This window comes from Mobula birostris, chromosome 17 (assembly GCF_030028105.1).
Source record: "Mobula birostris isolate sMobBir1 chromosome 17, sMobBir1.hap1, whole genome shotgun sequence".
Classification (NCBI taxonomy): domain Eukaryota; kingdom Metazoa; phylum Chordata; class Chondrichthyes; order Myliobatiformes; family Myliobatidae; genus Mobula; species Mobula birostris.
Genome location: NC_092386.1, coordinates 62656929 through 62675635, shown reverse-complemented (window position 1 = coordinate 62675635; position 18707 = coordinate 62656929). Strand labels below are relative to the sequence as shown.

General features: G+C 38.2%; 1 protein-coding gene across 6 annotated transcripts in view; it reads left to right on the top strand.

Moving 5' to 3' along the window:
- Positions 1–18707, top strand: part of focad (focadhesin) — a 245615-nt gene that overhangs the window by 155902 nt on the left and 71006 nt on the right. For all 6 annotated transcript variants that reach the window (XM_072281789.1, XM_072281784.1, XM_072281787.1 and 3 more), the window contains 6 exons: positions 4399–4543; positions 8971–9159; positions 10099–10220; positions 11887–11979; positions 16807–16895; positions 17983–18024. In XM_072281789.1, the coding sequence (XP_072137890.1) occupies positions 4399–4543; positions 8971–9159; positions 10099–10220; positions 11887–11979; positions 16807–16895; positions 17983–18024 (680 nt within the window). The remainder of the gene's footprint in view (positions 1–4398; positions 4544–8970; positions 9160–10098; positions 10221–11886; positions 11980–16806; positions 16896–17982; positions 18025–18707) is intronic.

Genomic DNA, 18707 nt, shown 5'->3' with positions numbered 1-18707 from the left:
AGATGGTGACCCTGGCTCTGTTCTTAGATCCTGTGTCGATCAGGTGTTAGAGATACTTGCAGACACTGTTAACCTTCACATGCTTCAATCTGAGGTCCCCACCTGTGATAAGAAGACCACTGTCAATCTGATACCGAAGGATAATAAGGTAATCTGCTTTGATGACTACCACCTAGTGGCTGTGACATCCACTATCATAAAATGCTTCAAGAGGCTGACCATTGAACACATTTTCTCCAGCCTCCCAAACAAAGTTAACCCATTGTATTCACCTGCTGCCAAAACAGGTAAACAGGAGATGCCTTCTCTCTGGCATTGTATTCATCTCTGGAGCATCTAGATGGTAAAGACACCTAGATTAGGCTATTGTTTGTTTACTACAGCTCCATCTTCAATACTATTATTCCAAGCAAACTCATCACCAAACATCAAGATTTGAGATTCAATACCTCCCTTTGCCACTGGATTTTTGATTCCCTGCCCAACAGACTACAATCAGTTGGAAGGGGAGATGCACTAACACCAGCGTACCGAAGGAGGTGAACATGAACAGCATCTCCACCATACTTGACTTGAGTGATTGCACGACTACTACTAATAGGGCTAATCAGTAAGTATGGGCAGTAACACCTCTGTAATGATTATTCTCAGTACTGGTACCGTGAAGGTTGCTTCCTCAGCCCCCTAATCTACTCCCTGTATACTCGTGACTGTGTGGCCTGATGCTGTACAAACTCCATCTCCAAACTTGTAAGTGATGCCACCATAGTGTGTGAACCTCAAAATATGATAAGCCGCAGTACAGGAAGGAGATTACATGAAATTTGGTTACATGGTGTCTTGACAACAATCTTTCCTTCAATGATAGAAAAAGAAAAGAACTGGTCATTGATTTCAGGAAATGACATGCTCCTAGATACATCAACAGCGTCGAGGTTGAGAGCTTTAAGTTCCTAGGAATGAACATCATCAATAGCCCGGTCCAACCACATAGACACCAATATCTCTACTTTCTCAGAACACTGAAGAAATTTTACATGTCCTCTTTGGCACTTAATTTTTATCGATGCACCACAGAAAACATCCTATCCAGGTGCATCACAACTGCTCTGCCCATGACTACAAGAAACTCCAAAGTTGTGGGTACAGCTGAGCACGTCACGGAAACCAGTCTCCCCTCCATGTACTTTCTATTCTCACTACTTCAGTAATGGAACCAGTATAATCGAAGAATCCACCCACCCTGGACATCCTCCCCTCACCCTCCCACCCTCCCAACCCCAACACTAACCCCAAAACCCCCTCTTTCCCATGCCCCCCACCCCTCCGCCCCCCTCTCAAGAAGATACAAAACCTTAAAGCTTGGATAAGAGTGCGGAATGGTTCCCCTAGTTTGTTAAGATGGACTCAACCTCGCAATCTGTCTCATTTGATTTTGTATCATATTATCTACCTACGCAGCACTTTTTTCTGCATTCCGTAATTGTTTCACCTTGTAGTCCCTCAGTGCACTGTAATGAATTGACTGTATGAACAGTGTGCAAGACGAGCTTTTCCCTTTTCCATGGTACACGTGGTAATAATTTCAATTCCAGAAATGCTGTGCATTTTTTTAAACAGTGTTGTCAGTAATTATAAATCCAATCCATAGAATATAATATAGGAACTTCATAGCTTGCTTTGGAATATCATGGAGTTTTAAAAATTTTGGGAGGAAAGTTCGATCGCTCTTGGATTTATTTTTAATCTGTTTCATAGCCTTATAATTGCACAGAACAGCAAAAAGCTTTTCTCAGATGAAGCTTCTTTCTTTTATTGTGTAGTTCAGTGTAAAGGTATAACCTCAATTTTGATTATCCATTTCTAAATCCTGTTTTATTATTATCTTCTTCATCCTCATTTTACTTTTCCTGATGCCACGTCTTCACTAATAGGACTCCTGGAGCTCACAGATATTGATCTGAGTTTTTTTTTTCCTATGTATCCCCTGATTATTCTGTTTGTTAGCCATAGCAACATGCTAATATCGCAGCAGTAATGGATGAGATGCAGTCACAGATATAAAGTGGCATTTTGTTGATCTACCAAACATTAAAACACTTAAACAAAAGCCTAAGTAGCAATTTTCCAAGTTGCTTAGACTCTATCAATTTAAGCATTAACATCAGTTTAAGCATTAATTGATATTAATGCTTAAACTGGTGGAATTTGAGTAACTTGAAAATTAGTTGCTTAAGCTTTTGTTTAAGTATTTAAGCAAGGTCATCATTATTGTAGTCACTGTTTGTAAAGACTTTCCTAGCTTCATTGCAAAGATATTTTGCTCGAAGTTGGTAGATTAGAAATTCACGTCTTAACAGGGCAATGATGGTACTGGAATGCAGCAAAGAAAGAAGTTTGAGGAGCAACACCTTGTATTTTGTCTGGGTACCTCCAACTTGATGGCGTGAACATTGATATCTTTGATTTTTAGTAATCTCTTTTTCTATTCCCCATCCTGGCTCCCCTCCTACCCCTTCTCACCTGCACATCACCTCTCTCTCGTGTCCTTCTCTTTCCCTTTTTCCTATTATCCACTGTCCTTTCCTCTTCCTCTTTCCAATATTTTTATTAATATATATACAGAGTACAGGAAAAAATATATGTCAATACATCAAACTAAATTGCATATAAAGACTCCTTACCCTAGATTCGTACAAGTCAATTAGTTCGTAACATTAAAAAATAATAATTTTATTATATAAAAAAGTCTAACCCACTACCAAGACCAAAGCTGATTAGTAGAAAAAAAAGAAAAAAGATTGTTAGTTATCATCTGTGCTTTAACAGCAAATAAAAGATTTTGAAAATAATTCAGAAAAGGTCCCCACAATGTTTGAAGGTCTTGATTAGATTCAGAGATTGAACATCGAATCTTCTCTAAATTTAAACATGACATCACATCATGTAACCATTGGGTGTGAATAGGAGAGGCCACATCTTTCCATTTAAGCAAAAGCGTCCTTCTGGCTATAAGAGACATAAAAGCCAAAATGTGCAAATCAGATGGCTCCAAAATATCCTTCCCTCCAACAATACCAAATAAAGCAGTCAAAGGATTAGGCTTGAAATTTACTTTAAAAAGTATCGAAAAGGTTTGAAATACTTCTTGCTAATATTTTCTAAGACTCGGACATGTCCAAAACATATGAATGAGTGAAGCTTCTCCATTATTACATTTATCACAATATGGGGATATATCTAAATAAAAACGAGACAACTTATCCTTAGTCATATGGGTCCTATGGACCACTTTAAATTGAAGGAGAGAGTGATGAGTACATAACGATGAAGTGTTGACCAATTTAAAAATTTGATTCCAAGTTTCCTCAGAAATTGAAGTCTGTAATTCTTTTTATGTCCTTGTAAACCTCCACAGTGGCAAGAGACATCCTGTACCTACAACTTACTTTTTCTAGAATGGAAGTTTAGACTAAATTAAGCTTATAAGCCATGGGACAACGTCAGTGTAAATTTTATTCCCCACTATCAACTCCCACTTTTGGCTTTAGCTTGTTTGCCATATTAAAGATAAAGAATATGGCACTAATAGTGAGAAGACAAGCACGAGTCAGGTGATTAGTGTGGCTATTGAGGAGAAGGAGAGAATTTATATTTATATACTGACTATTGCAAACAATCACCCGAAGGACTCAAGGGCATTTATATACTTTCAAAAAGTAACTACACTTACGGTGAAGGAAATCTGACAGTCTTCTACAGGAATTTTACAATCTCTAACCCCACTTCTCATGGTTTCCATTTCTAGAGGAATTCTGTAGTACCTCTTGCATTTCCTTGATACTCTATGGCAATCACAGACATAAAGTGAAACAGAAAAGGGCCATTTTTGGTCAAGTTGCAAGATGAAGAAAAGCTGGCTTCCATGTTGTCGTAACATGCTTTAGCAAATGAAATACTTTAGGAGTGTAAGCATGGCTGTTAATGTGGAAAGCTACTATCTGCAGCACTGTGATCCTGACAAGTATAAAATCTATTTTAGAAATGTTGAATTCTGATTAAATATTGACCAGACCAATGGAAATAACCTCACTGCTGTCCTTCAAATCAATAACTTTGGATCTTAAGCATCCACATTCAGCAGTTTTATATCATCTGTCAGACAGCACCTCCTGCAGTGCAGCACATCTTTAATACTGTCCTAGAATATCAGCTTATGTTTTTGCTGGTTCAAATGTCTGGAGTATGTTTTCAATCAGGAAACTTTTGATGCGCACCAGAGTGCTTTCAACTGAGCCATAGCTATCACCTTCAAACACTAGACCTTTATTTGGCTAAATTATCTTTTGAAAATTGGTGAAAAGTTGACTAGTATGTACTGTTCTATTTACTATTTAGGTACGGCCAGAGAGAAAAGATGATTATGAAATGGATGATGAGATGGAATTAAATGCAGAAGAAGAGGAAAAAGAGGAAGATCTTACAGTTCCAGGTGCATCATATATCAAGCTGCTTTTAAGGACCCCTCTGTTGGTGTTGTCTGGTATGTATGAGGGTGGTAATTATTTTATCTAAAGTTTAAGTGGCAACATTGACATATTAGTTGAAGAATAATGCCCAGCATGAAGCAGGGTTAACATGGCAAATTAGATTCAAGACTTCCAAATGTCATCACTAATAACTCACGCTACTCAACTATTCGTGTTTGGAAAACTGAAAGAGATCAAGAAATAAATGAGGACCTATATCTAGATGTTTTGGGTAATGAAGCTTCTGTGCAACCTCTTGTTCTCCACCTACTGGAAAAAAAATGTGCGTGTTATTTCATAATTAGATTAAATTCTTTTGAATATCAAGGCTCAGAACTGATAGGCATAATGTGAAGATCATACTATTAATTGGAGTTAACTCCAGGCCATGTAGGAGAAGACTTCCAATTGAACTGCCTTTGTGCATGTAACTGCTACTACTATGTCAACTCAGGCCTCAGGGGCCGACGTCGGGCACGATGATGGACTCTCCACTTCTCCCTCTCCCTCATCAGTGTGTTCAGTTCATCTACATTAGCCGCGCATCTGCCTTCCAGGAGCGTGTTGACCATAGTCTTGGGAAGGCGCCCAGGGTTCATCCTCCCATGCTTGGGCTCCCATATGATGACTAGGCTGGCAGGCAGCTTGGGGTGGCATAGACATTGCCCTGCTAGTTGCAGTCTTTTCGCCTCGATTTTAGTGGTGAACATGGGTAGGTTGTCATAGAGCTCGAAGTTCGCCATGAGCTGCTGTTGTTGTTGTTGTAGTAGTAGTAGTAGTAGGAGTAGTAGTAGTAGGAGTATGTAAAGTTTCTAAGTATGAAACTACCACAGATAGTATGGAAACGATTTCTTAACTCACCATGGTACCACTGCACTCCACAACCACCACTTCCATCTGTGCTCAGACCAAGTCCACTGGCTCAGCGTTTTCTGCTGCTTAAGTCTGACTCCTTCGATATAATGAAGAAGTTAGCAGATTTTTATAAAGTACAGTGGATTCTAATTAATTGGGACACATTGGGATTAGCACATTTTGGCCCAGTTAAGCGGCTGTCACAATTAGCCAAAATTTCCTGGAAATAGTTAAAAAGGTATGAAAAAGAATAACTACAGTTTAACTGAGAAATTATGTATTTTAAGTGAAATACAGGACAAATTAGAACACTACCAATCCGACCATAGTACTATAAAATTGTGTATTAGTTCCTAATAGTTATCAGAGTAATTCATCCAGTGTATGTTGCCCTCTGTGGGGTCTCCAGAGAGAGGTAGCTCCTCTGGTGAAGTGGCTTGTCATGTCCATTCTGGAGCAGCTCACTCACCTTTGGTCCCCACTGCTCACTCAGCTTTCACCTGTTGCTCCAAGTAGCTGTTTATATGCAACTGCAGCCACGTCCCAGTACACCGCTTCGACAGGCGGGCTAAACCAGGTGGGGTATCCGGTTGGCCTCATGCTCTGGTGAAATAGGGACAAGTCCATCCTGTCATATGAAGTCAGCTTCGGTGGACTGAGTGGATGAAATCAACAGTGAGATCCAGCGGCCAAGAAGGCAGTTCTCCAATGCTTCGTGGAGAGCGAAGGGCATCATCATCATCATCATCAGGTGCCTTGCCCAGTTTGAGCTTTGACTGCCATAGCCCACACTCCTGTTTCGGGTCAAATGGATCAATTCATTGGTATTCATTTCCAGTGCTCTGGCTGCTGTCTCCATCATCATTTGTCTTCGTCTTCCTCTTGCTTTCTTCCCTTCAATCTTTCCCATAATTACCATGCATTCTAACTCCTCTTTCCTAATCACATGTCCAATGAAGTTAAGTTGCCTTTTCATGATCTCATACATTATATTCCTCTCTTTCTGTTTGCTGTGTTCATGACATCCTCGTTAGATATTCGTTTCGTCCATGATATTCTTTGCATCCTCCTCAAACACCATATCTCTGCTGCTTCAATTCATTCCCTCATGTTACTAGATATTGTCCAACATTCTGAGCCATATAACATAACTGGATAAACGTAACATTTCAGTACTCTGAGGCGGGTTGTCATGCCTAGTTTAGTATTGGTCAGTATACTCTTCATTCTCATGAAGATGTCTTTTGCCATCCCTATTCTTTTGATGTCTATGTCGCACCTGCCATCTGATGTCACCCAGCTTCCTAAGTAGCAAAAGTTCTGTTCTTGTTTTGTGTCTTTCCAGTTTATTCTCAGCCTGCAGATACGATTCTCCTTCTTTTCGGCTATCACCATACATTTTGTCTTTTTGCAATTGATAGACCCATTTTTGCACTTTCTTCAACAACTATATCAATTAAGTTTTGTAGTTCTTCCTCTGTACTTGCAATTAACACAGTGTCATCTGCATATCTGAAATTATTGATGTTTTCACTGCCAACTTTGATGCCCAAGATGTCTCTTATTTTTTGTAATATTGTTTCACTGTACACATTAAATTAAATAAATAAAGTTAATTTATTAAATTAAAATAAAATATGCGAGGGGCATATGGCACAGAAAAAGTCACGGTTATCCACTGCAACCAAGGAAGACCCAGTTTGTAATGACTACTTGTACCACTGGACCCAGACTTCCGAGCACCAGGGAGTGGAACTGTCCCAGTGCGACAGCTTTTCCACTTTAAAAACTCTCCTGCGCAGGTTTCACTGTTTTGTCGGATACCACGGATTACCAACATGCTGCCACGTTCTTCGCATTGACTGTAAATAAGCAAAATCAGCACAGGTACCTTGTGTAAATAATGCACCACCTTCATACAATGCTTCTGATGATTGTATCCTCAAAATCTTTATTTTCATTGCAACATTCAAGATGATTGTCAATACCTTCAAATTCTTTGAAGTCCAAACTTGTTGAAGTGAAATCGTTTCATTTTCACTCCCAGCTGTTTCTGGTAGTCTGAATGTTTAAAACTGCAGAGAGTAGAGCAATTCTAAATTGTCTTACTGCTTATTTCTCAGCAACTATCAGTGACTGCTTTTTGAACACAAACACATGTAACTGATGCTATTTAAAACTGTTGACTCTAAACGCTGTGTAGCATCTAACTGCCACATAAGTTCATGCAACTGACGCTAGTTAGAAACTGTTTGACAACAGTCTCCTGTCCCACTCAAGCGGGTAATGTCCCAAGTAAACAAAGGGTGAACCAGCTACCTTTTCAATTATTTTTTGTTCTTTAAGAGTTCTTCCAAATAAGTGGCTGTCCCAATTAACCAGATTCCACTATATTATAATTTGATATTATATCATAAAACATGTTATTCTAGTAATAATTCAGTAAGGCAGTATTAAGGAGAGGGAGGGTTTAATTTTTTAGGAGCTGGAAGGATTTGGAGATTTTCATTTTCAGGCAAGTACAGAATCAGAGCAAAGATTGGTGAGGTGTATGAGGGGCTTAAGGCATGTGAGAGGAAATGTGCTCATGAGGAAGACTAGCGTGATGATAAGTGTTGAGAAGTGAAGTGAAAATGGGGCAGTAATGGGAAGTGTGAAAAAATAAAAGATGCACCTTGATTGCAGGTCTTGTTTGATGGGTGTGATACCTTGCAACGCAGCAAGTTGCTTCTGTTTCCGTGTATCTGTGCAAACTGTAGATTTAGAGCATCAGATTGGATCAGTCCTCTGCTGTTTTACTGAAGATGATGTTTTCATTTGGAGAAATCCAAACTTGAGTATTATCTTTAAAGTTTGCAGTCTCTCCTTCACCATATCAATGAAAAAAATCAATGAGGCTTTCATCTGTGATTTTTTTCCATGAAGATTACTTTAAAGTTCCTCTCATTTTTTTCTTTAAATTCTTAGCAGTTGTAGATTGCCATTTCATTCACTAAATTCTCTTGAAGTGCCAGTTATTGCAACTGCAACCAAAGTTCTTTTTCCAACAAATAAATTTATACCAATAACCCTGCCAGTGTTTGTCAAATGATCGCTTGGTCCTTTCTCCTTACTGCTTAAGTTCTGCAATAAAACAGAAGGAATTGTTTTCCTAATTTTGATAACTGTAACCACCCTTGAAAATTAAAATGGCTTTACCCTTTGGATCTGCAGCTCTGTTCAAGTCTAGATCATAAATTATTTGGTTCTAAAGTTTGCAACTAATTCTCTTCCTGATTGCCCCAAAAGGCAGAGCAGTCATTCTTCTTTGTGTCTAATACTAATTGTTTGTCCTGAGGCCAGTGTTGGCAACGTGGTTATTAATCACCAGAAGAGTAAAGAGTTAAAAGCATTTGTCTCTTTAGTAGAGCATCTGACATCGCTTACTGGCAGCTTCCTGAATAAAAGTTTAGGCAGAGGTGAACTCAAAGTCATGATGACACATGGGAGTGATTGTCTTGGCCATGCTATTTAAATTTGAACTTGCAATTACTAATTTTGTTCTTCATGACAGCCAAAGTAACACTTCTTTGACCTTTTCTTACAGCTTTTGAAGAGTTCTTGTCATCCCTTGTGAAACAGGAATTAACTGTAATGCCCCGTGGGATATATTACTCAGCACTGCGTGGTGGAATTGTACGCTCTGACCAAGGGAAAGCAGTAGCAGGGATTCCCAACTTCATGCTCAAGACTTACGAGAAGAACAAACAACCTGGACTAAAATCTGGGCTGGCAGGTGAATTAGTTATCAATCTTTTTGACAAGTGTCCTTTGGTGTTGTGAACTCATCTGTATTCCCAGAACATTCGCAAATGCAACTTGTCAGTTGTTGCATTGCCATTCGGCATTCATTCATTCATGTAGCTTAATAACCATACCTGATGAGAAATTGTATCCCAGAAGTTAATAAAGTTATTCAACATTTCCCTTCCCAACATTTCTACTCCAGAAATTTAATGTGATGTTTTTGATATGGATCGCAAAGTTTGTAAAGGATCTGAAATGGAGATGATGTTCACCAGTAATATTAATTGAATATTACAACCCACATTTACTTCAAAAACTATGCGGGTAAGGTGGTACTTCTAATCTAGTCCTCCAAAACAGGACAGCGCTGTTGGCCCTCTGACGACTGAAAATGCATTGGCCCACTGATGCCGAACTGCATTGTTGGCTGTCTGATGTCACCGATCACCTCTGTCATCTCCAGCCCCAGCTTTTTTAGCATCAGATAGTGCCGCTGCTTCTGCCCAGCACAGTGCTTGCAATAAAAGCTGATGGAGCAATAGTTACGTGATAGTACTTTATGTGGGAAGCAATCACACAACCAAAAATCTTCAGAAAATTGCATGAAAGGTTAAGATACATTCTCTTCGTATCACTGAAAAAAGAGAAATATGGCGGATCTTCTGAGCCTCTATAACACTAATTTCTTAGAGGTATGCTTCTAGATCTAGTTTGCTTTCATCCTGGAAGGAAGTTGAGCAAAGGAGAAGATTACATTGATGAATAGTTCATGATTAAGACTGGATTTACAGTTTATACAACCTGACGGGAATCTTCATAACTCAGACTACACTGCTGAGTTAAGTTGTTAAGCACTGGCATGCCAAATATTTTCTTAAGAATATTAGTCTTCCTTTTTAAACTCTTCCTAGTTTGTGTTTTTTTGCAGCTGGTCTGTTACTTTGTTATGATCTACACATTCAGACTGACAAAGATGGCAAGCCCATTAATCGTTTTCTTGTTAGTAGAGGTCGTAGTTATCAGCAGATGCTTGCAGCACTAATCCATGAGGTAGGTTTGTGTGCTTTCTACATAAAGTTAAACCAGTGTTATGGAAAGTCTTGGGATTTCATCTGGGAAGGAGAAAATCAGGAGCACAAAGTACAGCACATTTAAAAAAAGATCTGTTTTACTGTGTCTTCTTGCAAAGGGTTCCTTTGAGCCCTGTTCACTGCATGAGCTGTAACTGCACGCATCATTTGGATTTAATTAATCCAATGCTTCACCATGTTCCTAAGAATTAAACGTAGTAGAAAGTTGATAGAATAATCACTGTTCTGAGCTGCACAATTTCCTGTCTTCAAGCAATTGAAACCTGCCGTACTGCCATCTCCAGCACCCTTCTCATCAACTGAATTATTCCCAGTTTTGATATTCTATTACAATTATCACGGTTCAGCACCCATCTGTGCCACCTTATTTTCAAGACATTCCTCTTACAGGAACTGTCTTGAGCATCAATTCTTCCAATTAGCCTTTAATCTTAAGGATTTTACAGCTTTGTCAAAAATATTTGCTGAAGCAGGATCAAACAGAAAATGAGATGAATATTGGATAGTTTTCCTCCATAAAACAAACACTTCCATACATCATTGAATCACTGGAACTCTATTGTTTCTCCAATTTTATCCACTCACGACTCATTAGAATATCTTCAATCGTGTTCTTGCTGGGGTATGGGCTCTCTGCCTATATCTCTGTCACACTCTCTCTGTCTCTGTCTGTCTCTCACTCTCACACACATACTCTCTGTCTGTCTTTTGCCCTCTCTCTCCCGGACCCCCCACCCTTCTGTCTCTGCCCTCCTCTCTTTCTCTCTCCCTCTCTGCCCGTCGCTCTCCCTCTCTGCCTGTCGCTCTCCCGCTCTGCCCGTCGCTCTCCCTCTCTGCCCGTCGCTCTCCCTCTCTGCCCGTCGCTCTCCCTCCGCCCGTCGCTCTCCTTCTCTCTGCCCTTCTCCCCTCTCCCTCTGCCCTTCCCCCCTCTCCCTCTTTCTCTCTCTGCCCTTCCGTCTCTCTCCCTCTCTCCCCCCCCCCCACCCCTCCCTTATTATTTATTTAGAAGTATGGCATGGAATCGACCCTTACACTCCTTCGACCCGTGCCCAGCAACCTCTGATTTCACGCTAACCTAATCACCGGACAATTTACAATGACCAATGAACCTACTAACTGATTCTTCTTTAGACTGTTGGAGGGAACTGAAGCACCTGGAAAAATCACAGGAGGAGGTTTTCTAATCTCCTTGCGGGATCGAATGCCGACCTTCGGCAGCCTGAGCTGTTTCAGTGTCACGCTAAGTGCCACCTTACCATGGTGCCCCATGAAGTGTGACTTTTCAGTGAAGTGAGACAATTCTGGCAATGTCTGCTGAGGTGCACTTGTGAGTTCGTGAGATATCCTCTGTCTCACATAAAAACAATGACACGCTTGTACTTCTGTTCAGTGAGTAACTAACATTTGTTTGGGGGGGGTGTCAAAACATGTAGCACTCTTTGAAACTTAGTGGAAGAAGTAAAAGCAAATACTTCCTGAGACATTATTGAATCTTTAGTCAGTGGTGCTGATGGATTCTAGATGAGAAGGGTTTCCACCTTTTAAAAAAATACATACAGTAATTTAATATTCTTAGTTATTTCAATTAAGGTTTGGTTATATCACAATCTCTGTTTAATTTATAGGTGCCTATACAACCTTCTGAATGGCATAAATCAATTTTGATGCCCCAAGCCTGGCTAGGATTTATGAGTAGAACATATCAGGCTGTTCTGCAGGTAAATTCACCATTTTGATTGCAAATGACTCCTTCCCTGTTCCAAAGTTAGCCTCCTGGTTATATCCAGAAATTCTACACCAGAAACAATACAAACTATTTTGATGGATGGGAATATACTGTATATTTTTGAACAGTGGTATTTATTCAGTAAAATGCAGGTAATCTAGCAATATTTAGGTAAGAAAATGAAAATTAGATTTGATAATGTATCTTCAACTTAAACTTTCTCTTTCTGAATTTCCAAGTGTTTCTAGCATTTTCTGCTTTATTTCATTATTTATAGTTAATGTTTATATAAGACTTGATTAGATTTGAAAGCTTGGTAGTTTTTCTTTCAAGCTTTCAAATCTCCGATTTTTCTCCTTGAGCAAAGAAGGGTGAGATTTGATGGACTACATAAGATATTAGATTGGGTTGATAGATAGTAGCTTTTACAGATAACCGATTGTTAACAATGAGTGGGCCCAAATTTAAAATTTTGGGCACAGGAGATGTGAGGAAATGATTTTGTCTTGAGAGTGGTTGTGACTGAAGTTCATTGCATATACTGGTGACGGAAACACAATCTGTCAGGGTTTTCAAAAATGCATTTTTACCAAGCTATTAGAATGGGACTTAGTGGATTGCCTTACAAGGATCCAGCATGGATTCGATGGCGCAAATGATCTCCTTTTGTGACATAATATTTCTTAACTGTTTTCAATGATTTGAACATTTTTTTTAAATTAGTTTTTTAAGCTCCAGATCCCCATGTTGGTGTTTTTAGTTGGCAATATCTAGATATGATGCTACCTTTGCCTGCTTTAACATGTTGTCCGATTCAAGGAGTAGGAAACATTTTGAAACATCCATGTAGTTTGGTCTTTTAGTGTTTCAATGTTGTTAATTGTGCAAAACATAGGTGTCTTTTTCTAGCTTCTCTTTCCCCTTCCTTTCCAGACCTGATGAGGGGTCTCGGCCTGAAACGCAACTGTTTATTCCTCTCTGTAGATGTTGCTTGACTTGCTGAGTTCCTCCAGCACTTCGTGTTGCTCAAGATTTCTAGCATCTGTAGAATCTCTGTGTTTATAGATCCCTTTGTGTCTTTAATTATGAGAAAATGTTCGTATGATTAATTTGATTGAAATCTTTGTCAAACCTTACCGGTATTTATCCTATAGTTTACATGAAATATTCTGAGGCCACATTATGGAGCTGACTGTGCTTCCTAAAGCTTAAACTAAATTAGACTAGTGTATCTAGAATATTATGAGTTATCATGTTGCAAGTGATTGCTAATAGTGCAAAGTGTGCAGTAACGCATTAAGTTGGAATCTTGTCTCTAGAATTTTTGCAAAAAGTGTTTAAGTTTAACTTCAAATCTTAAAATCAGGGTAATGCAGATGGTGAGAATTTGAAATAAAAACAAAAGTGCTGAAGTACTCAACGGGTCTGCAGCGCTCTTAGAACTAAATCTAAATGGAATAGGGAGAGAGAGAAAACAACTGACCTACTGAGCCTTTTCAGCATTTTCTGCTGATAACTTTACTTGTTTCATTGTTTTGGTTTTATTTTCAAAGTTAATATTTAGTAATCAAATCTTGGATTATTTCTCTGACTTGAATTTTGTGCATGTAAGAACTACAGTAATAATTTTTACACAGTGCATCAGTGTGACTCCAGACAGGCCATCCCTCCAGCATATTTTTTCAGTTAAGCACAGAATATGTGTTGCAATCAAATTTAGTTGGATAACTAGCTTGATTTTTCTTTCTCTGTACCTGAAGGAAATTGCCCTGTATGTAATGACATTCATTCTGCAGATGTTTTCTCTTTAGTGTAAAATCTTATATGATAAAATTGATAAAGAACATTGTTTTTATCTATTCGATTGGCAAAGAAGTACAAGAAGAAACATGAGGCTGATGGTACATAACCATTGTGCAGTATTGAGTAATTATAATGATATGCAGTGCCTTTGCATGGAATTTACGTGCAGTTCAGCAATGAAAAAATGCACAGTAGTGAATACATTGTGGAAAATTATTTTGTAGTGAGATCAAATGTGTTCAAGTTAAACAGACATGCTTTGTCACAAATGAATTGAAGTCAAATTTAATCAGAGAATAACACACAGATCTTTATGATAGCAGTGGGGAATTCGACTGCATCCTATATAAGAATGATCAGGTGACTGATGTTTAATTATAGCATTAGACTGGGGCATTATGACTGGGGCTTATTCATGCACTGTTGTGATTTAGGCAGCAACATTACCAAATAATAAAAGCCTAAATTTCTTGGGAAGCTTGTTCTTAATTATCTGCTATAGCTGTAGAAGGATCACTGTAATCTTGCTTGATGATTTATGAGCCATTTTGTCCATTCTAGGATGTGGCTTTTTGAGAAGCTGTGTTTTACTTCTAACATTTTGAAGTGTACAACCTCATTTATGTGTTTCGCTGAATGGATGATTGTCTTTGTAGTTCTATTAGTATTTTCTCTCCTATTTACTGAGATTAGACCCCTAGGGAGAGTGACAGGAAGAGTCTGAAATCATTGCATGGTGCTGCCCACAGCAATCCAGTTGTTCTGTGCAAATGTATTGTCAGGTTTGTCTGCAGGCTGTAGCAATTACATAACTAAATAACCATTAATTGCTCTGTATGTTCTGCAGTTACTTTATTTATCATTAGTTTGTTTATTTTATTGATTTGATTTCATATGGTGGAAGGGAGCCTATTGTTAGTGTAACTCATTGTATAGATATCCCCCTCAGTTTCATTATCAGCTATAGGGGTCTGCTAAAATTTCCACTCTCAAAATATATATTTGCATAGCGCTTTATAGAGTTTCATTGGCAGATGTTTTAAAATTTTAAGAAGATTTTTTTCTGTCTTTAATGAATGATGCATTTTTTTTTCTTGATTTTCTCTTCAAACATTTCTCTGCTCATCCTCTTAAAATGCACTTTCCTTTCTGGCCTGTGATTCCAAAGCAGTTTTTCCAGGTCCATTGAGAAAAGGAATAGCTCTGATATTAAAAATAAGCCCAAAATAGGTGATTCACTCTCAATAGTTTTGCAGGCACATGGTGAGTGCAACCAATGTGATTCTGTCAATGTGCTTGAATTTCTATCCCATTATAATTGTTAATATCCTGTTAAATGTGAGAGTAGCTGATTGACAGCCCTGACACTGCAAACATTTCACTGAGCATTGAAATAGAATATTATAAAACAGCCCAAAATGAGCAAATTCTGAATGAAACAAGTCTGAGGAACACCCCTTCCCCCAAATTTTAGTGATCATCGACAGTTTCACTTTTTTTTTCATAACCATGCTTTGCTTCTCTAAAGCTATTGTACACCATCCTATTGCTCCCACTTTTGATCTAAGTTTGTGATTTGAGCTTTGTCAGGGATGGTCAACAGTCTCAGTAATGGTAGACATCCTGACCCAAAGGCCAAGGGCAGCCTCTGCGAAGTTTACTGAGCACTGTTCAAAAGCCATCTGTATATTCCCTTACTGGTGATCACAGATGGAAATTGTATCTGAAGCCACATTACAGTATACTAAGGATCAACTTGGAACATCGACTTGGCTTGTCCAGGGAGTCCCAAGTTCTGCTTTTTGTTTTACTTTTTCTGAGACACCTAGCAGAATTATTTTTAAAGTGGTGTGCTCCTTAATTCTTTGTTTTCTGGTTGTTACATTAGTAGCCTGTACTTGATAGTCATTTATCACTTATTAGTTATTGTCATGGTGTATTTTGCTTTCTGAACCTGTTGTGGCATTTCCTCATTCCAGCAGATAATAATTAAACTGAAACCAAATTTAGTAGTGTTTAAATGTCCGAAAGGAAGGGAGAAAAGTGGAAAGCTAATGGATGTGGAGCGTTGGATCTAGAAGCAACTTTACTCAAGGCTAGAGTTTAGATATGACTCACCATGATTTTAAGATTTTTTTATTATCATAAAGACAATAAATGATGTGTAGACATAATCTGCAGACATACTGGAATCCAAGTGTTTTCTTCAAGAAAAAAAACATAAAACAAGGACACATTATTAAGGTTTGGAGTGGAGTTCTTGCATTTCTTTTACTTCCCACTCCTTATTCAGCTGAGCAAGTTTAATGGGGGGGGGGGTGTATCGTTTGCCCTGAATTAAGGGAAAGCTTATTCCTTTCCCTGACTAAAGTTGGGCCACTGGAAAGCTTTCGAGCTGGTCTGAAGCTTTTTTGCAAAATCAGGTATAGAAAAAACACTGTCAGAACATTAGACAATTCGTTAGAGGAACTGGTTGGATTGAACAGCATCTCTGGGAATAAAGCATTGCTATAAAAATGTTAATATCAGGAGTCAGTTGCAATATTATTATTTCTGGGAATTCTAAACTACAACAAATTATATTGCATTTATAAGGTGACACCTGAGTTCTGGTGGGAGTCCTTTCTTCCCACTGATACTATTTGACCCACTGAGTTCTTCCAACAGATTGCTTGTAACTCCATTTCTAGCCTCTGCGGTCTTGTGCAACGCGAATATCAGAGCACATTGTGTACCTCTGTGCTGCAAATTGCAGAATGATATTGGTACGCCTTATACAATAAATTGGTGCCCTAAATTTCCAGCAGAAGAGATGGTATTTGCTTAAGAATGGGGTGTTTTAGGAAATAGCTACACACTAATTTGCTTTTTAAATAGTTGTCTTATTTCAAATTTACTGCAAGCAGAATTCCTCTCTCAGTGTGAACTGATATATAACTTCCTCCTTCCTGTGCTCACTGATTGCTAATAGCTTCATTGTGGGGTGACACTGTTGATTGATTGACTTTGTCTATAGGGGAGACAGGCCGAGCTGGAGATGCAGCACAAGCATGGGAAAGATGATCCAGAGGAGCTTCAGTATAAGCAGTTCATATCTTGGCTCTGGTAGGAGCAATTTAAAGAGTATTTATTTATCCATCTATTTATTTAATTTACATATTAAACTTCAGAATCATGTATTATCTTATAAATACAATATAATTGGACCTAGTTTAGAATCCCCAGAAATGATAATGTCCCAACTGATTCCTGATGATACAAAGAGGGAAACATGGTTATTGCACTCAGTGTAACCCATCTTGTTGCATCAATTGTACTATTTCTGCAGAATTCTCTAAACCACTTTATATTATGCAATAATCTGCTAACTACAGACCTTTATGCAACAGGGCCTATGTGGTGCAACACCCAGACAGTGCTGGAGGAACTCAGCAGGTCACGCAGCATCTATGGAGGGAAATAAATAGTTGACGTTTCGGGTTGAGTCCCTTCATCAGACTGAGTTCCTCCAGCATTTTGTGTGTGTTGCTTGAGATTTCCCGTATCTGCAGAACCTCCTGAGCCTATGTGGTGGTAATTTCTGAGCATGTCCTTCAGCTTGTGTCTTTTCAAAAAGAGATTTCATGCCTGTCATAATTCAACACATCCAGCTGAGAATACTATTTTGGACTTATTTTCCTGCTGTCTGGTCTTTTAATATGTAAAGCTTGTGAAGACAAGCTACAAGTATGTTCTTTTCATATGCTAGTATACGCAAAACTGGAACTTGAGTAACTTTGAAGACTATAAAGTTCCCAAAATCATATTCGTTGTATCGAATATGTAGTAATGGATTTTTATTTAAGAATATTTTTGACTTTGAAAAGTAATTAAAACCAATATTAATCAAATATTTTTTTCTAGTTCCAACAAAGCGCTTTTAAAAAATATGAATCCTTTTTTTTAATGCATGTGTGTTTTAAGCATTTTCTAGTTTTGGTTCCTGTGGAGTATTGGGACAGAAATGCAGGGCTGTTTTGTTCACCCTAAGCAAGATACCTCTGGTTTTACTTGCCAAACTACCTTCAAGCTCAAACAGGGTCACCTGGACACCTCTCCCTGGGCTCCCATATTGGACACGGTGGTCCAATTTGGATTTCATCATCTGCAATTTGTGGCTTTTGATTTTATTTTTGTTCCTTCTCTTCAACAGGGTCAGAGACATGCTAACTGACGTAATTAAATCAGCATCAAAGTAAGTAAAGCCCATGTTATCTAAGCACATTTTACCCTTTAGGATTCCTGTGTAGCCTTGGCCCCTCTAAATAAACTTCCTATACTCAGGATATAAAAATTATTGTGAGCTTAAGTTGCTCTTTAAAATACATCCAAAAAAAAACCTCTTTCTCAAAAAAAAAATTGTCAGGTACTTTTGTAGAATTGCTCATATCTATCTAACTACATTTTTAGGATATTCATTCATCTGTAAGGTTAAAATTTCATGATGACTGTGTTGACTTTTGATACCAGCTATGATTTTAATATTAATCATATATCTTTACAACTCTTTTACTTTATGAATAAAAATCCCCATGTTACATCTGATTTTTCCCAGATAACAAATATTCAAAGAAACTGTGTTCTTTAGAAACTAATATTACTTAGTAATACCGGTATATTGCAATACTTGACTATTGCCTCTCATTTATACTATTATGGACAAATGACTAAACTTGTAAATTTCTCTTTTAAGCACCTTTTGTCAACTTCAAGCAAACTCGCTTTTGAAATATTTTTCTGTTCTATCTGAATAATTATCTTAACTCTATTCTATTATTGAAATAGTGTGTTTTTAAAAAAAAAATTCCATTTCCAATACTTGAGTAATGAAGTTGAATTGCAAGCACAATGTTTGATGTGGTTCATACCAGCAAGGGC